The following is a 27,908-nucleotide window of genomic DNA, read 5'->3' on the forward strand; positions in this document are numbered from 1 at the left end:
TGGCAGAATCTAGTGTGGGATCCAGGGCCTCTGGTACAAACCCGGGCTCTTCGCTCCGAACCAGGCTGTCCCAGTACCCTCCCCCCTCTCACGTGCCTGCACCCATTCTCCCAGGAGGCAGATGAATTCAGAGAAATGGGGCGATTGGCGAGTGGAAGACGCATCTTTTCAGAATCTCCCCTGCAGGACTGGGGCTGGACTGGGTTTGACTCTGCTTTTTTCTCCCATGTGGAGTCCAGATTTCCCCTCCCCCCTTTCTCTTCCCTGCAATCTCCCTTGTCCCCCATCCTGCTGCCCCTGTCAGGTGCTCTGGACGACCCCGGGGCCTGGCTGTTTCACCCAGTCCGTAAAGACAGCCCCTCCTCACCTGGTCCAGCCCGGACTCCTGGGCCCACTCTCTCCCCCAGATGTGAGCCCTCTAGGGCTCCCTTGTCTCCCCACCCACCCCCACTAGCCATATGTATTTCCCCATTCTCCTTCCTCCTACCCTCCCCCGCCGAGCCGTCCTCATCCTCACTCTGGCTCCCCAAACCCTCATCCCCCTCCCCCCCACCCAGTAGAGGGAGTGTAAGCAGCAGGTGTTGACGCTAATCAGCATTCACAGCCGAGAGCTGCATTAGCTCCCGGGCTCACACACTCCCCAAAATTAAACACTCATTATACAAAATTAATTGACATTAATTAGCAAAAATTAAAACTTTAAATGCTGTGGCAATGTGCTTTTTGGGGGGAGGGGGGAAAGGAGCAAGACCACTCGGTGTCTTTTGCTGGCCGCCCCTCAGTCCCATCCTCCCAGCCTGCATTTTGTTCCCGAGCAGGTGGGGGGGGGCAGCGTCCCGGTGGCTCCCCAGCTGAGGCCCGCTCTGCCCAGGTGGGGCAGACGCTGCCCCACGAAGCAGATGGTGGCCCTTTCAGGACGTTTCACAGCTGACAATCTAAGAAGCCTCTCAGTCCGCCTCACCCCCTCCCCTTCCACACCCCCAGCCCCCATTTCCAGAAGCAAAGATCCCTAATTAAGGGATTGGACACCATGGGTCTCAGCTGCTCGGGCCCCCTCTGCGCTCTGAGCATACACGGGGAGGAGATCCCAGCAGCTGGCACTCAGTAGGCGCTTAATCAATGCTCATTAACCAATGGATTACCAGTGCTGGAACCCAAGAACCGGCCAACATGAAGATTCTGAAACCAGCCAGTGGTGTCCCCGGAACCACCCCCTCACTTCCTCCGCCCTCCTCCCACCCTAGAGCCCAGGGGTGTCCTGCTACATGCTGCTGTTCTGTCACAGAGCAGCGGGGTGGATCTGGAGGCCCCAAACCTGCCTTAGCTACCTTCTCACTATGACTCTGGGCAAGGGCTTTCTCTCCTTTCTTGGGGAAGAAACTCATTACCCATAAGAGGAGAAATTTGCACTGTGTGACCTTCAAAGTTCTACCTGTTGTAACTGTGGAGTTCTCTGATCAATGATAATATTATTTTTATTTTATTTTATATTATATATTATATTTTTTAATTATCATAACAATTCATATAGCTAAGAAATATCAAATGAGGGCCTGTGTGCAAAATATTAGCAAATTTCAAAGTACTTTCTAAATGCTAGTGGTCAGAAGACCCCCACTCACTGAGTTGGCAAATGGATCTTAAAGGGAGGAGGAATAGAGCATATATATTCAAGAGGCCCTGGAAAGAACAGTGGAGCATCCCAGGAGAGGAGCTGCCAAGAGGGGAATTAAGAGCCTTCCTAGCTGGCCCCTGAATTCATACTAGGAAAGCGGCTTCCTACTCCATTTACATCCAAAGAAGATCCTGCTGGTAGCTGGTGTGTGACCCTCGAGCCTGTTGTCGGTTTTGCCTTTCTTCTCTCAGCAGATACTGTTCTGTCTCCCTTTCTCAAAGCTTCTTTTAGTGCCTGCAAAACTGCAGCCAGTTGGCATTAAGACTCTACTATGCACCAGGCCCTGTGCTAAGGGCTACAGATACAAAGAAAGGCAAAAAAACAACCTGTTGTCTTTACAGTCTAATGGGGGAGACAACATCCCAACAACCACTTCCTCATCCCACCCACCACTGCATTAGAATCTGGGCTCGGTTGTTATTCTGAGTTATCGGCAGACACGGGCGGATCAGAGATTGGATTGGTTTGGGGATAGGTGGGACATTCCTCTGATAATTTGAAGATGAAAGGAGCATTAACTTGTCTCAGAGAGGGATTGAGTTATGCCTTGAAGAAAGGGATTCTAAAGGGCAGAGGTAGGAGGGAAGGCATTCTAGATATGGGGAACAGCCTGGGCAAAGTCTTGGAGGTAGGAAATGACATTTCACCTGGTTAGTTTTCAACATTCATCCTTGCAAAACCCTGTGTCCCAAGTCTATTGAAACTGGCTTGAATCACCTCAATGTTGGAAAGAACCACGTCCATCAGAATCGATCATCGTATAATCTTGTTGTTACTGTGTATGATGTTCTCTTGATTCTTCTCCTTACACTCAGCATCAATTCTTATAAGTCTCTTCAGGCTTTTCTGAAATCATCCTGCTGATCACTTCTTACAGAACAATAATATTCCATAACATTCATATCCCATAACTTATTCAGCCCTTCTCCAGCTGATGGGCAGCCGCTCAGTTTCCAGTTTCTGGCCACTACAAACATTTCTGCACATGTGGGTCTCTTTCCCTCCTTTAAGATGTCTTTGAGATGCAGGCTCAGTGGAGACACTGCCGGATCAAAGAGTCTGCACAGTTGGATACCCTTTGGGCATAGTTCCATAATCAAGCAGGTTAGTTGAGATGAAATTCAGAGCTTGGAAAGATGGGTAAGAGCCTGTTTGTGGAGGGTTTTAAATGCCAAGCAGGGGAATCACTCTCCCCAGTTCCCCGATGGCCTGCATGACTTGAGGATTGGAAGATTGTAGAGGATTTTAGGTAGGGTTGCGATGGAGTCACTGCTGATTATGATGTTTCTTTTTATTCCCCCTTCTCACGTAACTACTTCTCTTCTCTGCTTTCCCCTACCCAGCAAGTGCCAATATCTGCAACGTGGTCCTGATGAGGCACAATGAATTGGAGGAAGGAATTGATGTCCTGGACAGTGATGGGAACATCGTGGGGTCCTCAAGAATTGCGGCTAGACATGTGAGTCTGGGTAGGGAATGGGGAGGGAATTAGTCCCTGATTGCTTTCATTTGTCTTTTTTTAATCAGTCAGCAGTCATTTATTAAGTCATTACTGTGTCCTAGACTCTGTGTTAAATCCCGAGTTAATCCCTGCCTGCCAGAAGCTTACATTCTAATGATCGAGACAATGTATAAATATCTAGGCACATACAAGACATGTATAGAGTTCTAAGAAGTAAAGGGGAGAGGGGACAACATTGGGCTGGAACTGGATCCCTAGGCCTGAGTTCGGATTCTTCCATTGACTGTCCAAGTGACCTTTAACAAGTCATTTACCATTGGTTTTTCTTAGTTTCTATTAACATGGGAGAATTGGACTCAGTAATCTCCTGGGTCTCTAGTAGAGACCTCATCCTATGATCCTGAGGCATGTTTTCCAAGGGGATGGCAGAGCACAGGAAAAGAAAAGAGTGAAGGAAGTTATGGGGGAATCCTGGGTACTCAGGACTGGACTGAGAAACAAGAGATTAAACATGGTGCTGAGAACCCTTGCTTTGCTTTGCCTTGCTCTGTCTTGCCTGAGAGAAGGAGCTTTGTACCTCCACCTCTTTCCTTGTTTTTCAAGTATCAAACATTTATGTTTCTCCTACCACTTCATTCTTACTTTAGTTAGACAGTTATTAAGCACCTACTGTGTGCTGGTCCTTGGACTATAAAGACAAAACCAAAAAAACCTTGCCCTCAGATGGCTTCAGTTGTCCTGGAATGAGCTTTCTCTCTCTTCATGCTTGGCAGGCCTGCCAGGGATTAAAATGCTCCTATCTTTTCTTCAGTTCCTCCTACTTACACCTACTCCCTGCTCGTTGCAGGCCACTCCCTAGATCATTTAGCACTAACCCTTGACAAAACTTGGAAGCAGAGGAGGCGATATGCTTCAGCTCTGCTGCTGCTTACTCTGGTGCCTGCTCCCCCATGTATTGGCCCACGGTGGGAAAATTGGGATATGGCTTGTTGGAATACAAAGAAGCTAGAATGTCGAGTTCATCGAATAGCAGATTACCGAGGGGGACAGAATGACAGACGAAGAGGAAGGATGAGCTCCATTTTGGCCGTGTGTTTGTTGTGCCAATGGGACGGTCAAGTGGAGATGCCCAGAAGGTAATAATGTGAGACTAGATCCACTTGGGAGAGAATTTCAGGCTAGAGATAAAGATTTGTGAGTCCTAAGGGACAGATACCTCCATCAACAAGCATTTATTAAGCACCATTATGTGCCAGGCATCGAGCTAACCGCTGGGGATGCAATGACAAAAATAAAACAGTTTTTGCCCTCAGCAAGTTTTCGTCCTTACGGGAAACATTGATATATATCAGTTAAAAAAAAACAACATAAATTCAGAATAGATAACGGTGGTTAAGTAACTAGCGGTCAGGGAGAGAGGACATTAGCAGGTGATAGGGAAAGGATCAGGAAAAGTTTCATGGAGAATGAGGCTGGAGCCAGTTCTTGAAGGAAGTGAGGGATTCTTGGAGGCAGGGATGAGGGAGTGTGTTCCAGGCATGGGCCACAGCCTCTACAGAGACATAGACACAGGAGCTGGAGTACCATATGTATGAAACAGAGAGAAAGCCACTTCGACTACACTGGAAAGAGGGAGTTGACAGAGGAGGGAGGGGGAAGGGTGGAGGAAGGGGTTGAAAGACCAAAGGGAAGAGTCGACAGTTTATCTTAGAAGTAAAAGAATGGAGTCTTGGGGAACATCCACACGAAGAGGCTAGGGCATGGATAATGGTCCAGCCAAAGAGTCAGATAAATAGGAAGAGCACCAGAACACCAGCATCATTTCAACCAAAGGAGAAGAGAAGGTCCAGATGGGAGGGGGAGGTTAACTAAGGCAAAGAAGAGAACAGAAAAAGGCATTGGGTTTGGCCATTAGGAGATCACTGCTCTCCAATTTGTATGCTTATATAAAAAAAGGTATAATGATACTAAAGAAATGATAATGAAAAGGATTCTCTTGTCTACTGGAGGCAGTGTGGTATAATGGCTAGGTCACTGGACTTAGGATCAGAAAGAACTGGGTTCAGATCCCATTTCAGATACTTATGAGCTGTATGATTCCGAACAAATCACTTATCCTGTGTGCCTTCATTTCCTCATCTGTAAAATGACCCCGTGACTTCTAAGGTCCCTCTTATCTCCGATCCTATAAGCCCTCACATGATACAGCTAAAGAAACTGAGGTCCAGTGCCATGAAGGGATTTGCCAAAGTCACATGAGTAATTGGGATCTGGATCCAGGATACTCGACTCCAAAGCATGGTCTTGTCACTTACACTATGGGATATTCTCAACACGAGGTGCTTCCTTGTGCCCTATTTGTAGCTACTTGGGGAAAGCAAGCACGGGGATGATCCCAAAGGACACATGATCCCCAGAAGCCTCTAGAATATGGTATAAGATGACAAGGTGTCAAGTGTCCTCCTATGCCCATTTCTAGAGCTCATCTTTTGAGCTTCTGTGGAAACCCAGCTGGAGTTAAACCAATCAGCCTACCGGAGTGTTGGAGCACAGGCTTAGTTGGGGCTGTAAAGCCAGGACCCAAAGCGACAGGTCAAAATGGGAACAGCCGGCCCTCCAAAGCAAGGCTCTGTTGGGGAGCACTGGGGCATTGTGGGTGGTTTGTTGTCCTAATGTTCCAAATACCTGGCAACGTCATTAAAAACTCAATGTTCCCACTTCCAAGAGGGACCTTGACCTAACCCATAGAGATCCCCAAGAAGCCAGCGGGAGACTTTGTTTTTATCTCCTTTCTTCAAGTCACTCCATCATCCTCACCTTGCCAAGCAAGCCCCAGCTGTTTTTTTTTTCCCTGTTCCTTCCAACACCTGCTTTTTGCTTCTTTCTTTTTTTTTTTTCTTTTAAGCATCTAAACTCTGCCATATGCTCATTTCCCCCCTCCCTCCACCCCCTGGCGGTGTGACAAGCAGCGTCCTTGTCTCCACGGTCTCTGTCCTCACTCTTTCTGGATCTCAAGCAGCTTGTCATCGGAGAGAAGGAGGGGGCCCTTCCCGACCCCCCCACCTCCCGCACGCACACACATACGCACCCCCGTCTCAAACTCCCCGAGCTGGCTCAGAAGGGTTAATTAAGGTGTCTACACTGGCTTCCACACTTGCTAAACGTCCCTGGCGGGAGTCTGCAGTCGAGGAATTTGGGTGTCTGGTACTAATGCATTTCCATTCCAAAGCATTGTTCCAGCTGATTTGAATCTGCTCTTTAAAAAACGTGTGCAGTAAGAGTGTATGTGTTGGGGGGGAAGGAGGGGGTGGGATTTTTTTTTTTTTTTTTTTTTGCAAAAGAACCACTTTCTAATGGATTCCATGCAAATGTTAACTTAGCCTTGGTGCCTTCTCTCCAAGATTATCTCTAATTTATCCTGTATACATTTTGTTTGTAAATAGTTGCTGAGTGTTGTTTCTCCCATTGGGCTGAGCTTCTTGAAGGCAAGAACCTTTGTCTTTGAAGGGTTTTTTTCCCCTTCCTTTGTAATTCCGACACGTGTTACAGGGCCTAGCATACAGTAGGCACTTAATAAATGCTTGTTGACGTGACGTGGATCGCCTTGAAATGAGATCTACACATACATATGAATAGCATCTCTATTTCATTTGAAAAAGAGCCATAAGTGGGGCAAGATAATAGGAACTTTGTTCTAGAGCAACAACATTGAGAGGACATTGAAAATACTTCCTCCCCACTTCAGGAAATCTCCCCAACTTTTACCACAACCTTTGCCCCCTGACAATAATTCCTAATTATGACAATGACTTTAAATTTTACAAGGGATTTTTCCTACAGTTTACAAGGGGCTTTTTCTATAGATTCTCTGTTTTAATGTTAGTAGCCCCATTTTGCAGATGAGAAAACCAAGGCCCAGAAATGACGGTACCTTATTTGTGTGGTGATTTCCCTAGACCACCAGCTACCCTAAGCAGATCCAAATGAGTAACAATGAATGAATTTGTAGGGACGTGAAAAAAGGGAGATTTGGTATGGAAAGATTATCTTGAAATCCCAGCCCAGACAGGCAACCTCACCTGACCCTTTTGCTTGGCTCCCCAGGCGCTGATCGAGACGGCCCTGACACGAGTAGTCCTCCCCATGCCCATCCTGGTTCTACCTCCGATCATCATGTCTGTGCTGGAAAAGTAAGTGAGGAGGGTGGGAAGAGGACAGGGCATCTATGATCTTCAATAAAGGCAGGAAGAAAGGAAGGGGCAGTGTTGTGTGCTGGTTAGAGAGCCGACCTGAGAATCATTTCAAGGCCTGCTTCTACCATTCGTATGATCCTGAACAAATCAGTTTCTTTATTTCTCAGGAAACTCATTAAAGACTATAAATTACAGAAAATGCTGACCTACAAAGGAACCTTCCACACTGGGAGTTCCCTAAGCTTAAGCTAAAGAAATTAGAGGCAAAACAACAACAACAACAACAAAAAAAAACAAAACAAAAAAGGAGAGAGAGAGAGAGAAAGGAGGGAGGGAGGGAGGAAGGAAGGAAGGAAAGGAGAGAGAGAAAAGAAAAAAGAAAGAAAAAGAAAGAGAGAAAGAAAGAAAGGCGAAGGAAGGAAGGAAAGGAGAGAGAGAAAAAAAGAAAGAAAAAGAAAGATGAAGGAAGGAAGGAAGAAAGGAAAAGAAAGAAAGAGGAAGAAAGAAAAGGAGGGGAAGACAGAGGAAGAAAAGGAGTTGGCCCTGGGAATTCCTTAGGGGGCAGGGCCTGTTTTTGCTTTCCAGGCATGGAGCTAGCACTTTGTCAGTTCTTGTTCCAGACTACCACCATTCACTTCAATCCCACAAGCACGGACAGAGGTGTCTGCCTTGTCAGCTTGCATTTACTGATATAGGGCCCTGGGGATCAGGGACAGAGCAAAACCAGCTCCTGCCCACAGAGAACTTAGATTTTACTCCTGGAGGAGGGGGTGGAACAGGCTATGTCATGTGCTCTGGTAAGTATGGAATTGAGAATGAACTCAGTGACAAGTCATCAAGGACAACCCAGGGAAAGGAGAGAGGGAATAAGATTGGATGCTGAGGCCTTGAAGGCCAGACTAAAAATCATTCATATGGATTGTATTCATAGGGAATCCTTGTGGTTCTTAGGGGGAAGAGAGGATTCTGGGTGATTTCTATAATAAAAGCTTTGCTTGGGGGCACTGACCTGGACATGGTGTACAAAGTGGACCAGAGGGAGAGGGGCTGGTGGCTCCTATAGGCAGGGGAGCCTAAAGTGTGGCAGGTGCACTTATTAAGCACTCACTGTGTGCCAAGCACTATTTTAAGCACTAGATATACAAATATGAAAAAAAAAAGTCCCTGTTCTTGGGGAGCTTACAATCTAATGGGGGAAGGAAACTGAAAAGTGGAGGTGGTGGGAAAGGCAGGATGAGGGCCTACCATGGGGGAGTAATGGAGAGATCAGTCAGGGAAGTTCCAAAGCAGTGCAGCTGGTGAGGAACAAGGGTCACGCAGCTAGTAAGAGTCTAAGGCTGGATTTGAACTCAGGGCTGTCCAGCTCTAGGTTTGACAATCCAGCCACTGGGCCACCGCGTTGCCTCTGAACTGATCAGAGGAGTAAAAAGAATGTTTCTTCAGAATCCAAACCGGGGAGACCCCGGGCCAGTCTTGCTCTCTGGGCTCAGCTTCCCTCCTCAGAAAACAAAGGACTTTTTCAAGTCCCTGTGGGATTAGGAGAAGTGCATTTGACTTTCAGAAGGTTGGTCACTTGGTCAAGGGTCAGGTGAAAGAACGAAACATCACAGGGTCAGGATCTAGTGGTAAAATGATTTGTCTGAAATCACGGGTGGTAAGATGCAGAGCTGAGAGTGATTGTCCCCAGTCCCCAAAGTCAGAGTTCTACCCCAGGACGTGCTCCCTCCCAGCGTAGAAGCCTGACTAGGGAAGAATGGCAGCCCCCACAGATGCTTGTCCCATCTCCCTGATACCTAGGACCTGGGCAGTTACCGGTTATTTGTGTCCTTAAAGCCCCCCAGGGAGATGGCGTTCCTTCCTGCCCACGTGCCCGTGTGCTCCTGCTTAGCCACGGGCCGGGTTGGGGTCGGGCTGGGCAGCGGCTGGGGGAGGCTGGGCCTTCGTTCTTGGGTTTCGGAGGCCCGGCCCAGGAGCCAGGCCTCGCCTCCCTCTCCGGCACGTCTCACATCTCTCCATCTGCATATTTGAGCTCGGCCAGCTGCCTTCCTCATCTCTCCTGCCATTTTTCCTGCCTCTCCTGGCATCTCTCCTCTCCGCCTGCTGTGGGTTTAACTCTGGGCCTGCCTTCTTGGCTGTTCAGAGAGAGCTGCGTCTCCTCTCCTCCCTGCCCCCAGCCTCTGTCCCCCACTTCCCCCAGAAGGGTCCGGGCTCACTACCTGGGGGTTGAGGTGGGAGCAGAGCAGCTGGATTATCCTCCTTCCTCCCTATTCCTGTGCATTTGGGGCCCCTTCCTTCGAATGTACCCAAGTTCTCATCAACTCTCAGCAGCCCTTTAGCAGGTCTCCCATCCTCTAGGGCCTCTGTCCATCCATCCTCCACCCTGTTGCCAAAGAGAGTTAGCTAGAGCGTGTCTGACCCTGCAATCCCTCTACACAATAAACTCTCCTAGCACCTCCACGATCTAGGAGGAAGTCCTCTCCTTGAGACTCTTCATAGCCTGGCACCTTCTTAAACCTTCCTCCCCGCCCCATCCCGGGGCTCTTTCAGCTCCCTGGCCTACTGTGGGATCCTTCCATACGATGGAGGCCGGCGTTCTCCATTCATCTCTAAGCTCTTGCCCTGACTCTCCCCCATGCCCGACATACTCTCCATCCTCACCTCTCCTTGGAGCTTCCTTCAATAATCAGTTCAAATCCCACCGGAGGGGGGCGCCTTTCCTGGTTCGCCCCCAGCTATTGGTTCCTCCTCTGCTGAGATTACATTTTACCTATCTCCTCTGCACATATCGCATCTATACCGATGTACAGGCCTACCGTGTTGTCTCTGCAGTTAATGTGAGTTCCACGAAGGCAGGCTTTTTCTGTGTATCCCCAGGCCCTTCGTACTGTGCCTGGCACACAGTAGGCTCTTACTGAATGCTTTTTGACTGGTAACAACAGGGAAGGGTGGGGTTTCCTTTTAGAAGAAGTACAGAAGAGAGATTATGGGTAAACATTTAGTTTCTAAACTCTGTATTGCCCTGACTTGTCAATGCTCAGATGGTTCAGCCAAGCTCCCACATACCGCCCCCCAAGACCCCCAACTACCTGCCCACATATCCCTGTCCCGCCCCAAAACCCAACTACCTGCCTTTCTGTGCCTTTTCGGATGGCAGCTAGCTAATCTGGTCACGGGCGTATGAGGAGGTCCTCCTTGTTCAAACGAGGAACCCAAAAGTCAGAGAGCACATCATCCTTCTTCTCTGCACCTCGGTTCCCTTTAAAATAAAGGGGCTAGCCTCGGCCTTTAATATCCTTCCAGCTTTAAATATTTAGAGATAACAAGGTGGCTTAGTGAATAATCAGAAAGGCCTGAGTTCAAATCTTCTCTTAGATATTTGCTAGCTATGTGACCTGGGGAAGTCACATAAGCTCTGTGCCTCAGTTTCCTCATCTGTAAAATTGGATTCTATGTCCTTTAGAGTTCTTCTTAGTTCTAGTTTTCTGAGCCTGTCACTCAAAGTTACACAGAGCATGCACTAATGCAATACCCATTGTCTTTGCATTGCGCCATCTAATCTGTACTACTGTGTCAGCCTCTGGCAGCAGTTACACACACACACACACACACACACACACACACACACACACACACCCTCCTAGGGAACTAGTATGCACTTAAACAGAGGCCTTGGGAGACACACATTCTACAGCTCAGACAGAGATCTGAATGGGAGAATCGAAGGGCAGGAAGGAGGTGAGGGTGCTGCTGGGACAAGATCACAGGTCTATCCCAGAGGCCATTCTCATCCATCTTCTGCAGTATCCCCTCTCTGTGAGCCCACAGCTAGCATCGTCCAGGAGCTCACAGCTAGCACTGCCTCACAAGCACTGTCCAGCATCATCCAGGAGCCCACGACGAGCACTGCCCAGTAGCCCACAATTAGCATCGTCCAGTAGCCCATGATTAGCATCATCCAGGAGCCCACAGCTAGCATTAGCCCAGGATGAGCACTGCCCAGGAGCCCACAATTATCATCGTCCAGCATCATCCAGGAGCCCATGATGAGCATCATCCAGGAGCCCATGATGAGCATCATCCAGGAGCCCATGACTGTCTTGTCCAGGAGCCCACAGCTAGCATCGTCCAGGAGCCCACAGCTAGCATCGTCCAGGAGCCCATGACTATCATAGTGCAGGAGCCCACGGCCAGTGTAGTCCATAAACCCACGACTGGAGTGGTCCCTAAACCCACGGCCAGCATCGTCACTTAATCGCCGCCTCCAATGAGATCCCACTCGCCGATTTCTTTGTGAGAAGAATCCGCAGAATCTGTCAGATGGGATATTGTAGTTAGCTCTTGTCATGTTTAGTTTAGCATGTAACACCTTCTTCGAGGCAAACACGGCTCCAGTTCAGTGATCCCGATAACTTGTACTCATCCGCTTAGCTGCTTCCATATGGAATAAATTGTGGTGCCTACTGCAAAGTGTGAGAGGCGCTGCCCAAATTACACCAAATGTAAACCACTAATGAACAAAGTGATGAGAGCAGAACTAAGGTGTATTTGGGGCGAGCCGCCGCAGGCTCTGTCTGGGGACTCGCGGCACGTGGCAAGGTCCCAGCTAAGGGGGAGCGTGAACGTGCGAGCCGCGAGTGCCCCACACCGCGCTTCGTGGCCACCTCCTCCTCGGCGGCGGCGGACCCCCGCTCCCTATGGCGACAGGCTTCCCACCAGCTCTGGGCATCTCAGCAACAAGGCCGGGAGCAATCCTTACTCCAATTCCCAGAGCACATCATAGGCTCATGATATAATTCAGTTAGCAAAAACCGGAGTAGATGTCTCCTGTGTTCCAGGCACTGTGTTACCCACAGCAGGTACAAAGCCAGCAAGAGTCCTTGCCTTCAAGAAACTTGCATTCTCCTGAACAGAAGCAATGCGTTCACTGATTAGTAAGGATAAGGTAGAGTAGTGGTTAGGGAGGCCACTTTGGAGTCAGGAAAACGTGAATTCAAATCCCACCTTAGCTGCTTGCTAGCCTAACCCCTTTCAGCCTTGGTTTTCTCATCAGAAAAATGGGGACAAAATTATAGCACCAGCCTTTAAAAGAGTTCTTCTAAAGATTAAATGAAATGCTCTATGTAAAGGGCTTGGCCAACCTTTAAGTACTAGCTATAATTATTATGTTGACTGGACTTATTCACTTCCTGAAAGGCTGGGAAGGTCAAATATTGGCCGCTGACTTCCATTTTTCTAGGACATTTGCGTTGACCGACCAGTTCCATTTCTGGTATAATGTAAACTAAAGACAGCCTCTGCAGATTCGTTAGATTTGGATCCTTGGTGCTTAGCAGTGGGCTACATAGTAGGGTATCTATGCTCATAGTAGGTACTTAATAAACGTTTGTTGATCGATCGATTGGACAACCCCGTGAGTTACAAGGAAACTGTCCCCATTTCTCAGATGAAGAAACAGAAAAATGAGATGGCTTACCTGTAAATGTTAGAGGCAGGATTCAAACTCAGGTCTTCTTCCTGATTTCAAGTCCAGTACGCCATCCCTTCCCACGTAACTCATTGCCAGGCAAAGCCAATTACATGAAGAGCCAACAGGTAATGGACAGATTCAAAGGAAGGAAGATACATTTCTTGGAATATATGTAGGGAGCAGGAAAAGGGTAGATATTAAAGAATACTGGGGGCAGCTAGGTGGCACAGTGGTTAAAGCGCCAGCCCTGCTTAGAAGGACCTGAGTTCAAACCTGGTCTCAGACACTTAACACTTCCTAGCTGTGTAACCCCAATTGCCTCAGGAAAAAAAAAGATATTAAAAAATACTTCATGTAGGAGGCAATCTGGCAGAGAGGGAAACTGAGGCTGAGCAAGGTTAAGTGACTTTTCCAGCGTCACATAGCTAGGAAGAGTCTAGGGCTAATTTAAACTCAGTTCATGCCAATTCCAAATCCTGTCCTACCTAGCTTCCCGATCGATCAACAAGCAAAGCGATCAGTCCCATCAAGCATCTACAATGTGCTAGGTAATGCCCCGTAATTAGCTCTTGAGCACTAGAGATGAACCTTGAAGAACGAGTTTTAGTATATGGCAAGGTCAGTTACTCCATAGATGACAGGGGAGAAACATGATGAAACTAGAGGTGAGAAAGGCAGAAAACTAGAGGTGAGGAGGGAGAGCACCTGGATCTGCCTGGTTTGGACATAGGAGATGTTTTAGAAAGTAGCAGGAGAAGAGGTTGGCACCCCATACCCAGCAAATTGGCAAAGAAGACAGAAGATGGCAATATTCAGTGCTGGAGGGCTAGAGAAAAGTCAGGTACACTAATGCGTTTTTGGAGGCACTGTGCACTGGTATAACCATTTTAGCAGCAACTTGGAATTATGTAAATAAAGTAAGTAAAATATATTTCTACTTTGCCACTTGCCTCAAGTAAATAAAATAGTCTTGAATCTGGAGATTCTACTGCAAGGTGTACAACTTAAGGCTGTCTTTGAGAAGAAGAAAGTCCCTACATAAGATAAAAATATTTATAACAGTATTTTTTTGTAATTGAGAATAAAGAAGATTGGGAGGAAAACAAATAAATCAGGGTACATTCAATCTACCAAAGATGGTGAAATAGGCAGTCTTCCGACACTGGGGATATGGGGAGCCAGTCATGATGGTCATTCTAATTTACGTTACTACAGCAACAACCTCAATTTTTTTTTCATTATAAGAGATAGAAGAGGTTGTGAGAAAGAGACATGGACTCCATGAACTAATTTTTTTTTTAACTGGGTAACAATCTATGCCATCAAAATAACATGAATGATTAGTTAATAGATGATGGGGTGACAATGGCAATGAAAAATCTTTGGAATTGTTAGAAATCAATGAATTTTGAACGTATGAATTATGATTGCTGTTGTTAATAATAAAAGCAAAATGAATTTAGAACCAAAAAAAAAAACAAATTAGGGCACACGAATAATGGAATATTACTGAATTACAAAAAATGATGGATGCGATGAATAGAGAAACATGGAAAGGTTGACATGAACTGATTCAGAGTAAAATCAGTAGAACTGGGAAAACGATGATACGATAACTACAACAATGTAACTGGACAGAAATCAGTGGAGAGTGACTGTTGGAGAATTAAAAAGAAGTAACATGACCCCAGAGGGACTTCAGAGAGAAGATGTCTTCCTTCCCTGATATTTTTGCAGAGCTGGGAAGTTCATGGGTGTGGAACATTGCTCGTATTTTCAGACTTTTTTTTTTTTATGAATATCAGTTTTGCTGATTTGTTTTATCTTTTTAGTAAGATTTTCTTTCTTATATGAAAGAATACAAGGGGAAATTTAGGCAGTGTTAAACAAAAAAAAAAATCAATGACTTAAAAAAAAGACAGAGAATATTGGGAGAAGGTTCTGAAGAATCTGGACGTCATTCCATAACTAGTGGTGAGTCATTCATCCTTCAGCAGGGAGCTGTGACGTAAGCCTAATATAACTAGGAAGAGATTCACCCAGACACTGTGGGGGCCACTGATTTTGGATGGAGGTCAGCTTGAGGCTTTCTCTGCACAGTGGCCCAGTTCTGCAGGGAAAGGAGTACCAGGAGACAGGCCACGAAGTCGGCTGTCTGTTCTCCGGGGCGGTTCCCAATCTCATTGTCAGCCTCCCGTCACCAGGGCACGTCATGCAGAGGACAGGCTTGAAAAGGAAGTCACAAATAGCAGCGGTTGTTGCCAAGAGGCAGTTGGCTGTGGAGTCCAGCAGCAGAGCTCGGCGCCAAGTGTGCTGACTGATTTGGCTCCGGATCCGGGGTGATATCTGGGAGAAGGAAGAAAGCAGCCCCAGAGTCTACCAGAGTTGGGAGCTTTAGCCCAAAAAAGTGATCTCATTTTGTCAAGAAGCTCTTGCACTAAATTTTACAGATTTCTAGAATCCGAGGCCCAATTAAGACCTGGCACCTTGGGTGTTAATCAAGGGTGTTGGGGAGGGTTTTTTTTAATCCTCTTCCAACCAATGCTTAACTCACCCTAATGAGGATGTTTTAGCCATTGTAATGGGAGCTGCCCGGCTGGAAAGATGGCCTGGAAGTCACACCTCAGAGTTCACAGCGGAGGTGTTTTGGTAGACTTGGAGCCTTCCCAGGTGACTGTAGGGCCCCCAACAGGGCTGTAATTACAAAGGAGACTTCATCCAAACAGCCATGCCAGGCTGGGGTTAGGAGGCGAACTGAGGAAGGCTGGCCTGGGGGCTTCGTCAGGGAACCCAGGGGATACATGGGTGGAGGAATGGATGGATAGATGAGTGGATAGGGAGAATATTTCCTTGGATTTCTGGAGGGAAATGGAGGCAAGGGTGCAAGAGGCCAGGACTGGTGCTATCTAGGTGCAAGAGGCCAGAACTCATACTATCAGTGTGCAAGGGTGCAAGAAGCCAGGAGTGGTGCTATCTGGGTGCAAGAAGCCAGGAGTGGTGCTATCTGGGTTCAAGAAGCCAGAACTGGTGCTATCTGGGTGCAAGGGTGCAAGAAGCCAGGACTCGTTACTATCTGTGTACAAGGGTGCAAGAAGCCAGGACTGGTACTATCTGGGTGCAAGGGTGCAAGAGGCCAGGACTCACACTCTCTGTGTGCAAGGGTGCAATCCCTGCCCTACTTCTAATGACCCAGAACAGATAATGACACTGCACCGAGAAGCATGAACTTCCTGCCAACACCTCTGCAGTAGCCCATCAATTCTGTGTATCAATTGGATAGAGAACTGGCCAGAAACCCTAGATGTCCTGCCCTTCTTTTCCCCGTCAGTAATTATTTGTTCATTTAGCAGTCATTTTGCTATCTTCCCTGTACCTCTAGAAAGGTGGGAGGCCATTACAATGTTACAATGTAGCATCAGACTTTTCCAAAATATTAATTTTGCTGAACTTTTCCTACCTCAATTTTTTTTTCATTATAAGAGATAGAAGAGGTTGTGAGAAAGAGACATGGAGATGATGTAAAAAAGATGTCAATAGATATCTACTACCACTAGGAATAGAAAGAAAGAAAAAGAAGAGGAGAAAAGGAAGGAAGGAAGAGAGAGAGAGAAGGAAGGAAAGAAGGAAGAGTGAGAAAGAGAAAAAAGGAAGAAAGAGAAAAAAAAAGCAAGGAAGGAAGAGAGAAAGGAAGAGAAAGAATGATCCAGAGATAGAAAGAACTAAAGAGAAAAGAAGGAAGGAAGGAAAGAAAGAAGGAAGAAAGGGAAGGAGGAGAAAAGGAGGGAGGGAGGAAAATAGGAAGAAGGAAGGAAGGGAGAAAAGAAAGGAAGGTGAAAAAGAAGGAAGGGAGGAAGAAAAGAAAAAAGGAAAAATAATTGCCATCTTTAAGTAACAATTCTACTTGGAGGAATCAGCATAAACAGCAATGGGAATAGATACATATTAGCTACAAAGTAACCAGAGAGTGTTAGATAGAAAGTAACGCCAGGGGCTAACTGGGCTACATCTAGCAGAGGAACATCTAGCAGGAACAAGGCCTTGCAGGAAGCTGGGGCTTTGAGGAGCAGAGACGAGGAGGAAGTGTGTTCTAGGCAGGGGGGAGCAGTCTGCGCAGGTGGGGGTTGTATGTGAGGAACAGGAAGTGCCCCCTTCGGCTGGAACTTGGGGGAACCTGGCACCACATGGCGAAGGCCTTTAAGAGCCAGCAGGTGAATTTGCTCCTGTCAACAGGGAAGCACTGGAACTTCCCGAACAGGGGGCAGCGTGCTGCCGCCTGGGACTTAAGCATCCAAGCTTAGGTGACCGCCAGTCCTTGGTGGCTCCGGGGGCCACAGCTGGAACCCAGAAGAAGGCCCCACCAGTGCCCAGTGCAGTGTCCCCTGGGGCTCCCTTGTCCCCTCCTCCCACTGCCTAACGTAGCTAGCATGAACTCCTGGGCCCCGTGTTGCCCGGCTCCATTCTTCTGCCAACAGTCTTCGCATGGGGCCTAAATGAGTTCCCATGAGCCCCAGATTCTAAATTGTGCAGCCCGCCTCTGGTGACAAGTCATCAAGACCCAACTCAAGGGCCGCCTCCTCTAAGAAGCCTTTCCAGAGTTCCCCTTGTTAATGAGCAGTCTTTCTCCTGAAAATTAATTTTCTCTGTATTTGTGGTTTTCTCTGGGCTACTTTCTTGAAAGCAGGGGCTCTTTTTCATCTGGGCCTTTAACCCCAGAGCCTCACAGCATGGCTCACACATAGTAAAGACTTATTGAAGGCTTCCTGGATTGGATTAAATGAGTTAGCTGACAGAGTTACAGTAGGTCGGCATCTGTTGCCTTGTCGCTACCTGAAGCCTGCCCCAATAGGGCATAAAAGCAGGGGAAGCAGGACTAGCTCACGCTCTGCCCCTCGCAGACTCTCTTCTGTCACCCTGGTCTCATTGGTCCATATACACGCACCATTCCTTTTCCTTTGCTCAGGTTCATTCTACCTTTTTGTAACGTCCTGTTCACATGCACATACACAGAGAGAGGGAGGGAGGGAGAGAAAGAGATAAGGGGGGAGGAAGGGAGGAAGAGAAGGAAAGAGGGAAGAAGGGAGGGAGAAAAAGAGAGGAGGAAGGGAGGGAGGGAGAGAAGAAAGGAGGAAGGGAAGGAGAAAAGAAGGGAGGGAGAAAAAAAGAGAGAAGGAGGGAGAGAGAGAAGGAGGAGGGATGGAGAGGGAGAGCCAGAGAGAAAAAGGGAGAGACACACAGAGAAAGAGACAGACAGAAGAGACAGAGAGAGAGTCTGGCCTGTGCTTGTGTATAAGATCACAAGTTTAGAACTAGGGAGAAGTCGAGACCATCCAGGCCACCTCTTCTCATTTTAGACATGAGGAAACTGAGACTCAGAGAGGTGGAGGAGTTTGCCCCAGCTCACACAGTTATCAAAGCCCAGAATTTCAGCAAAGTGGAATTCTCTTGTACCCCTTAAATGTTGGTGACTTGGGATTTGTGGGGCCCTGGTGGTGGGGAAGGGGGAAGGAATTCCTCCTCCTCCTCAGTCTAATCTGGCCCCTCTCTTGCCCCCTCCAGGACGTTTCTCCTGCAATCTCGGCCCCGGCTCCTCCTGCCCGTGCAAAGTTTCGTGTGCCTTGCCGCCTTTGGCCTGGCCCTGCCTCTCGCCATCAGTCTCTTTCCGCAGATGTCGGAGGTCAGTGACGGGAAGGGCCAGGGGAGGGAATGGCGTCGAGATGGCCAGGGATCATTCCTGTCCCTCTTTTGGGATGGGTGACTTGCTATTCCTCTGACTTCCGGTTACCCAGTGTCCCCTTCTGCTCAGGCGGCCCGGACTGGCTGGGTGTCCCACAAGTTAGGAAATACGCCACGCTGACGGCGGCCGGTGTGCCCCAAGACTTAGAGACTGGCGTGGTCTGAGTAGGGTCTGGAGCTCACCCCCCAAAGTGGGATTTAGGAATGGCTCCTTTTTGGTCCGGGGCTTTCAGCCTGGAGTTGGAGAACTCTGTGTGTGTGTGTGTGTGTGTGTGTGTGTGCACACACATGTAAACACACACATGCATATATTTATATACACATACAACAATATTTCAATGTAATTGGTTTCCTTTGTGACCTTCTGCATTTTATTTTATGCACACTCTTCTGAGGAGGGGTCATTAGGCTGCCCAAGAGGTCCAGAACCTCAAAAAGGTGGAGGAGCTCTGCTGTAGGGAGAGAACTGGTCCCTCCCAGGTGGGCCCGAGGCTCCAAGCCACCATGACGTTCTGTACCAGTAGACTGTAAGCTTCTTGAGGGCAGAGATGGTCACAGTTTGTCTGTGCCCCCAGTGCCTAGCACAGTGTCGGGCACAATCCATGCTTGTCCAATTAGATTGGATTGAAATCCTAAGACTATAAGGTTGTTGGTCCGGAAGCTGCCAAGTTCAAGTGTCACAAGAACCAGACATGTAATGGCAAAGCCCCGAGTATGCTGGGAATGTGCACTGTGAACGTCCTAAGAGAATTAGTTTCAATCCTATTCATGACAAGGACTAATGGATCCCAGCCTGCTCACAGGATGCTGGGAAGGCAGACACGCATCTTAGTCAAGGCCCCTGCTGGTTCGGGAACACCGGCTACCTCAAAACCACAGCAGAGCCAGCCTTCTTCACTGTGGATGCTCCCTCCACCAGGGAAGTTTGCAAGACATAGTAAGAAGTCTTCCTAACTTGGCTGGAAAATTCACCCCGGGCTTGCCGACACACCAAGGTCAGAACTTATCTAGGCCGGTTCTTGGGTGACAAGTAGAGGGAGAGGCAGCTTTGGGGAGACAGAGAGGGCAGCAGTCAGCCCTTGGGCAGGACAGCCTGAATCTGCTTCCTCTCTGTGGGCCCTAAGCCAGTCCCTTATCCTGCCCAGCCTCAGTTTCCCATTGAGCAAAATGATGAACTCTAAAGTCCCAATCTTCCAAGTCCAAATCTCTGAAGCCTTTCATCAGACTACACTCAAAACTTGTTCCAGAGCTGGAGAAGCTGCCAGAGCTTCTGCTCAGCTGGCAGAGATTTCAAGATCCCAGGGTTACCTCCACACTACGACGAGGCTTTCAGGGAGCCATGGATGTTTCTGAGCTAATTAAGTGAAAAGTCTTTTGCTGGAAACCTGAGGAAGGCCCCGTGGAGCCCGGGAGAGCACCATTGTGCCTTTGGGCTGCCCGGGAGAGTCCGTTGTTATTGTGGTTATTGAATCAGTTCTGTCAGCTCTGATTCTTGGTGACCCCACCCAGGACATAGATGGGACCGAATCGAACCCCTTCATTTTCCAGAGGGAAACAGGGGCCAGGGAGTGTTTCTATCCACTAGCTTACAGAATCCATAACCTCCCTCTTCCAAAGGAGCTGGAACAACAGAAATGTTGAGCCCCGTAATCTAGCAATTTTTCTAAAGTTATACAGCCAGCCAGAAGCAGAGTCCCTTGTTTAGGCCCCAACTCGAGTCTGAATGATCTTGGAACCAGAGAATTTCAGTCAAAAGGTACCTCGGTGTCCATCTAGTCTATCCTGTGCCAAAACAATCCCTCCTAACGTCCCCAACCTCTCCTCAAGGCTCACACAGAAGGGGCACGCCGCCCTAAAACAGCCCACCACATCTTTGGACAACTCTGATTGCTGGGAAAGACAACGAGGGGATGCCAGGCTTGGAGCCGGGAAGACCTGAATTCAAATATGGTCTCAGGCACTTCCTAGCTATGGCTAGTCACTGCACTCCATTTGCCTCAGTTTCCTCATCTGTAAAACGAGCCAGAGAAGGAATGGCAAACCACTCCAGTACCTTTGCCAGGAAAACTCCAAATGAGGTCATAGAACTGGACACGACTGAAATGACTGAACGGCAATGAACAATTCTTAGGAAATTTTCCTAATCTGGCTCCTTTGCAACTCCCCTACCCACCCACCCACCCACCGTTGCTCCTATTTCCGACCTTTGGGACCAAACAAAACAAGTCTGATTCCTCTTTCACACATCAGCCTTGAAGATAGCAAGCTCGTCTCCCCTGAGCGCTCTCCAGTCTAAACAAATCCCGTTCTTTCCACTGATCTTTGTGTGCCATGGACTGCATGCCCTCTAGGACCCTGCCAGCCTCCTTTCCTCTCCAGCCCGGCAGCCATCTTCCTCCACACTCCAGGCAACATCCAACCGGGGCAGAAGAGAGGTGGTCAGTCACCTCCAAGTCCCTTTGGTTCAATGTTGCATTACTTTGGTTGGACCATCCTTAACTTAGATTGAGCTTGCAGTCTACTAACATCCCCAGATCTTTTTTCAGACACATCACCCTCTCATCCCTGCCTATCCCATCTTGAGTCCATGTGAAGCTGATTTTTTTTTTTAACTCGGATGAAAGACTTCACATTTCTACCTAGTGGATGTCCTCTTTTTCGATTTAGCTTAGTGCTCTGGACCGGCGCAATCCTTTTTTGAGATTCCCCGGGCTGCCATCCATGTGCCAGCTGTCCCTCCTGGTTTGTGTCATCTGGATGGTTCAGCATCCTCTTGGTTCGGAGCCAACAATTCTCCCCCATCGTTCTCTCTGCCATGGCTTACATAAGGACCCTCCATTCTCAGGACTGGGAAAGAATGCACTTCAGAGCTAGCTGGGGGCAAGGGAGGGCTGAAAGGGGGATTCCTTTATATTTTATTGCAGAGACCTGGAGAGACATGAGCCAGGTCTCCCTCATCCTTCTCTCAGTCTAAAGTGGAGAGGCTGGGGGGAAGGTCTCCCGTTCACAGACAATCAAAACCCAAGCTTTCGGGACCTAGGAGATCTTGTCGGTTCCCTCTGATTTTACAGCTGAGGAAGTCGGGGAAAGGACTTGGCCTAGATCACACAGCGAGTCCAAATCACACACTCTTAGACTAGACCATACCCCGCTACCGTCGTCTCTTCCATCTCCCCCGTGGCTATGGAATAAGATAATATAGCCCATCTCTCAAGGCTAAGAGTTGGTGCAGGACAGTCCCTCCATCCCTGGGGCAGTTCCCTCTCCTCCCCGGAAGTTCTTCCAGGAGACTGTGCTTTCTGTTGTTCTTCAGAGCCCTCGCCCCTTGTTTTAGCTTCAGTGGAAGCGGGATTCACTCTCAAAGGATCATCTCCACACCTTGTGCGGGGGGTCATTTGTAGAGCGTCCCCAGATTAAGCTGGTTCCCAGACTTGCCTGTCTCTGAGAGTGGTGGAGTGTTCTTAGGACTGTCTGCAATGCATGGCACCATAGCTACCAGCCAGTCATCTGGAGGGACCGTCTTTTCCCTCATGCTCGTCACACTAATTAATTCTCTCTAACAAGGTGGTTCCCTTGCCATCTGGGCTGAGCCGTGGGGATTGTGTGTCATGTCCCAGAAGTGGGTGGGATTTGTCACAATGAGTCTGGGCTTGCTGGGGATGACCCAACCTCACCAAAAGTTACGGGGGTCATCACCGGGAACACAAGCCACATAATTAATTAATTCATCAATCAGTTAATTAAACAGGCCCTGGGGTAGAGATTGGAAGCCAACCATTGGAGCTGCTGTCCTCACCAAGTGATTGTTCTGGGGGGTCCCAGACCTTACCCGTATACATCCATCCATTTGGGAAAAGGGCTAACAGGGTCCCAGGCCTTTCCCTGGCAGCAGTTGCGGGCCCGCTTCTTTCACAGGAGGTTTCTCTCAGACCTATAAGAACAGCGCTAGCCATAGGTAGCATTTCCCACTTTCTTCTGCCCATGAATAATTAACTTCAGTCTTCCATTTGGGTCCTTCCCAATCGACTCAGGAGAGAGGAAGTCCCTGCTGCGAGCTGACCTAAATCCTCTCTGTTCTTTTTGGCTACTGTGTTCTTTGGTCTTGCTGAGTATAGAACCACATTTGAGCTCAGCCCAACGACTCTTCAAATGTTCAAAAACCAACATCGCGGACCCGTCTCTTTTAGCCTCCATTATACTTCATCATTTGAGAGCTCACAAATGAGTCAGGCCCCAGATTCTAGTCTGACTTCCACTGTCTCCATCCCAGTTCAGGACTAAATTACTGCCCTAACCTCCTCCATCTGCCTTCCAATCTCCCCCTCTTCCATCCATCTTGCCCAACACCACAAAATTAATATTCCTAAAATACCGAGGTCGCCGCTGCATCTCGAGCTATCCCGAGTCATCCTGACTCTGTCCTCCCGTGGATATGATGACTCTGCTCTGAAGGAGCCCGAGACCAGCAGCTTCATGCAATTCTGCCCGACTTATATCCACTTTATGCATGAATTAAAAGACATCACCCATACACAGTGATGTCATTTTGGTCATCTTTGAGAATGAAGGGCAACAAACAAACCACCCAGGGAAAATATGTGTTCCTCGTCTAGCATTCAAAACCTCACTTACTATTTGAATCTTCTCTCTTGTTATTCCCTATCAGTTTCTACTATATTATTTTCTTCCACTGCTAATGACCGAAGAATAACCTTGCATGATCCAGACTGTTTTCCCTTGGTGTATGAGGGTTCCCTTCTAATTGTCTGCAATATTTGTTGTTTAATGTCAAAATTCTAATTTGAGTACGAGTCTATTACATGCACTAGTTCTCTTTGTTAGTTTTCCGTGGATTCTTTCCAGCTGTATCCTTTCCTCTGTTTCCAATACCTCTGGGAAATTTCTCGTATGGTTTCTTGTATTTAAGCTTTTTATTTCATCATATTTTCTGGAATATCTATGATTCACCAATTATCTTGAACATTCTTTCTTCACGCCAGTTGCCTTGTTTTGTAATTATCTCAGAGTTCTTCCAAATGTATTGTCTTTTGTTCTGACAATCTTTCTTCTGCCTCTGAATTTTCGTCTCATTTAGTCTCTTTTGCAAAATCTATTATTTTGAAGTGAAAAGCCTGGCATTTGTTCTAAGTTACCTATTTTATGCATCTTTTAAAATATTTCACAGTTGAGATTTCTAAATTCTCTCTTTATTTCTATTAGGATTTCTTTCTCTAATTTGTTTTTAATCACTCTTTGGAATGCTCTGGAGGGTCATGCAATCATCTCTTTACCGTTTCTAGAGTTTTCATCAGAGTTGTTGCAGTAATTTCTTTTCATTGGGGCCTTTGAATATTTTTCTTTTATTCTAGTATTTTTTTTCCCATCTTATTGTGTCTTTTTGGTTATCCTTTTTTTTTTTTTAATGAAAAGTCTTTCTGTAAGATTTTTCTTGTAATGACTTTTGTCTCTAGTGACCTAGTCTCTAATAAGACTTTAATCAATCACTAGTCATCTAATAAGATTGACTCTGTAATAAGCAATCTCTCTTTGTAGCTCAATGTTGCCTTTGCCCTTATTTGGCACATTGCTTGCTTTGTTGACATTACTTATCTTTCTGCACTCAGGAATCTATACTGTCTTTCTTGATATGTCACACATACCTTTCCTTGTCCTATCTCAATACTGGCTTCCATTCCTGGAATATATTTCCTTCTCACCTCCCTCCCCAGTCATAGAATTTTTCTCTTTCTTCCTTCAGGTCAACACAAAGCATTTCCTGAGGCTCTCCCTACAAGTCCTAGGGATTTAGCTATTGTTGTTCAGTCATTTCAACCATGTTTGAGGCCATTTAGAGTTTTCTTGTAAGAGAGTTGTTTATCTAGTAAGGATTTGAGGCTGTATTTGAACTCAGGTCTTCCTGACTCCAGGCCTGGGGCATTGTCTACCGTGTCACCCTGCTGTCCAGAGATTTAGCTATTTTGTATTTATTTTATTTATATCCTGCATATATTTGTATTTGTCCTTGTCAATTCCCCTGATAGCTTGACTGTTTTATGCATTGTATTTGGTATCCCAGGACTATGCTTGGTATACAACAGGCACTGAATTAATGCTTGTTGATTGTTATGATTGATTCACCCTTTCCTCCTCCAGAGCCTCTCTTCTGCCCTCACCTTATGAACCCCTAACTCTCTTCTTCCCCACTTGATGGGGAATGCTCTCTTTTCCCACTTCTCTCAATCTTGTCCAGTTCTTAAGACCCAGCTCAGGTCCTCCCTTCTCCAAGGGTGCTGCTTGGGATCCTCCCAGGTTCTAGATCTCTCCCTCCTGGCAGGACTCCTGAGTCACTTGGAGGCTCTACCACAAGTTAGCCTTTTTTCCATATTACCTTTTCTTGCTTATCTCTTCATATGGGAATTATGTATCTCCCCTCTCCCCCCGGGGCCTTCTCCTCTTGCCTCACAGGTAGCCTAGCACAGGTCTGGATGCATAGGAGCTGCTCAGTAATGATTTCATGAGCAACACCTATCATACCTGAGGAGGGTCTGGGAAACCCCACAGGAAGGAAGCGGACCTTCAAATTGGGGCATCACACTAGGGAAATCCAATCATTGTGAACGCCCATGACATCAAGGCCCTTTTCTCTGGCAGTGAACTTTAGCAGGCTCTCCATGGGATTTAGGGATCCAGGAAGGTCTATCTTCCAAAGCAGGGCTTTTCTACAATGTTCTGGCTGGTGTGTTACCTGTAATGACCAAGGAACTCATTTTTCTCACCACTCTAAAGGGCACATCCATCAATCTGCATAAAATCTGCCTCTGCCTCTTATGAACACACGCACAAAAACAATTCCCTTATCTTTAAAGCTACTCTTTCTTCCTTTGTGTTCCCTTCTTCCTCCTTATCCATTACCCTTGTCCTCCCTGATTCTCGATGCTCAGGAATTAATACAGAGAAGTGAATACTTCCTTACAGGTCCTGGTACATCCTGTCCTACTCGCTTTTGAAAAGACCATTCCCTACAATCCATCCACTTCGGGCTCCTTTGTTCCCCAGTCATTTCTCATCAGATCAAAAATCTAGACCTGGAAGAACTAGGAAAGGCCATTTAGATGACTTAACAGATGAGGAAACTGAGGCTCAGCAAAGTTAAATAGTTTTCTCCAAGTCATACCAGGAGCTGGGATGCTATTGCAACCCAAAAGTTTTGAACTCAAATCCAACCTGCTGTCCACTGTGTAATGAGTCTGCCCTCACTTCCAGCCACCTCCAGCTTCTAGATCTTTTCTTATTATGATGACATCTATATGATGACATCTATCTGGGTTTCCTTTAATGTAACAATTGTGACAGCAAGCCCAGTAGCAAGGTCCTCCTCACTATAGGTCTCCAATTAATGACTGAATGGCTGGTTTGAGGGAATATCATATATTGGGTTTCTTGTTCATTTCTTGTTCATATATGAGAGTAGACTAGCTAATCTCCATTTATCTATCTATTAGTGTGGATAATCTCTATCCATTGGAATAGACAATCTCTCCCTCCCTCCCTCTCTCTCTCTCCTCTCTCCCTGTGTCTGTATTTCTGTCTCTGTCCTTGTCTTTGTCTTTGCTCTCTATCTCTTCTTCCCTCCCTCCTTTCCTCCTCCCCTCCCTCCTTTCCTCCTCCCCTCCCTCTCTCCCTCCTTCCCTCTCTCTCTCTTTCTCTCCCTCCTTCTCTCTTCTCTCTCTGTATCTCTCTCTCTCTCTTCTCTCTTTGTGTCTTTCTTTTCTTTCTCTCCTCTCTCTGTGTCTTTCTCTCTCTTTGTGCCTTTCTCTCTTTTTCTTTCTCTTTCTCCTCCTCCTTCTCTGTCTCTGTCTGTCTGTCTCTCAGTATAAATAATCTCTATCTCTCAGCATAGCACAGAGAATAGAGTGCTAAGCCCGATGTCAGGAAGGCTCATCTTCCTGAGTTCAAATCCAGCCTCATGACAACTTATTAGCTATGTGACCCTGAACAAATCACTTCATCCTGTTTGTCTCAGTTTCCTCATGTGTAAAATAAGCTGGAGAAGGAATGGCAAACCAGTATCTTTGCCAAGAAAATCACAAAGAGTAAAATATGAGTGAGTGACAAAGATATTCTTTGAGTTTCCTCCCAGTTTGGTGACTCTGAAACCTTCCAAGCTTTCTCAAGACTTTCCCCCCATTATAATCCTAGAACCAACGTTTGTTTGTACCATTTCTACAAACATTGTTCTCTTTTTTGTGAAATGAAGTTAAGGCTCAGAGAGATTAGATGCTTCATTCAAGGTCACCCTACACTCCAATGGATTTGTGCTTTCACAGATTCAGAAATTCCCTCCGGCTTTGTAGATCACAAGTTCCCTGCCCATCGTGGGCCATCTTTGTCCACAGTGTCCCCAAGTTCACCACAGGAGATCTACCCAATGTTCTGAAAGTCTACCAAGCTTCCTCTTGACTTAGGAACCAATGGAGTATTCTGTCTGGCTCCCTTTCTTCCCTTGCTCTTGCTACATGAATAGTTCCTATCCCCTTCCTGGATGATATTCCATCCTCTTCTGCTTTGGAGTCGTTCCTTGATTCTATGTTGCATGCTGCCAACATTCACCATGTGCTTCCACTAGCCCTCTGTTTTGCTCACTCTATTTCTTCAGAGGCCGTGGTCAAGGCATTGCTACTGGAGAGCATCATTGGTAAAATATTAGTGTGGGAAAGATGGATATTGGTTTTCATGGGAAATTAGGGGTCAGTAAAATTTCCCTCAAATAATCCACCCCACTTTCCTTCTTTTCAACCCTTCATTGACCAAATGTGCTATGTGGCCAAATATATATACCATTGCACAAGCTCTACAGGGTGTCCATCTAAGTGTAGGTTAAAATCTGGGCAATAGCTAGACATTCTTTTTTTTTTAAATAGTTTTTTTTTTATTTTCAAAATAAATGCAAAGAGAATTTTCAACATTCACCCTTTGCAAAACCTTGTGTTCCAAATTTTTTCTCCTTCCCTTTCCCTCCCTCTCCTAAGATAGGATAGGATGTCTCCTAGACAGCAAGTAATCCAATATATGTTAAACATATGCAGTTCTTCTATATATATTTCCACGATTTGGATAGACATTTTTCAGGGATGTGGTTTTTTTCTATGTGGATAGTCAGGTTCAATGGTGTCTTATGGATGGAAAGGAATCCTTGGAAAATCCATGAGAAATCCTTCGGAAGAGTTGCCAGTACGCTAATTTAGATCTCTTCAAATCAACAACAAATGATGCTCGGTATCCTCCGACAACTGGGTGAAGCTCTAGCAATACACGTACAAGCAAGAAGAGAGACAGTCCCTCTCCACCAAGGAGCTTGTGATCTAAGGAGGGAAAATA

The 27,908-nt window shown here is 46.9% G+C and overlaps 1 protein-coding gene across 1 annotated transcript in view; it reads left to right on the forward strand.

Moving 5' to 3' along the window:
- Window positions 1-27,908, forward strand: part of SFXN5 (sideroflexin 5) — a 192,034-nt gene that overhangs the window by 128,230 nt on the left and 35,896 nt on the right. The window contains exons 11-13 of the mRNA XM_051974274.1: window positions 3,019-3,134; window positions 7,242-7,327; window positions 18,354-18,471. Coding sequence (XP_051830234.1) covers window positions 3,019-3,134; window positions 7,242-7,327; window positions 18,354-18,471 — 320 coding nt within the window. The remainder of the gene's footprint in view (window positions 1-3,018; window positions 3,135-7,241; window positions 7,328-18,353; window positions 18,472-27,908) is intronic.

The sequence above is a fragment of the Antechinus flavipes genome, chromosome 2 (genome assembly GCF_016432865.1).
Source record: "Antechinus flavipes isolate AdamAnt ecotype Samford, QLD, Australia chromosome 2, AdamAnt_v2, whole genome shotgun sequence".
NCBI lineage: Eukaryota > Metazoa > Chordata > Mammalia > Dasyuromorphia > Dasyuridae > Antechinus > Antechinus flavipes.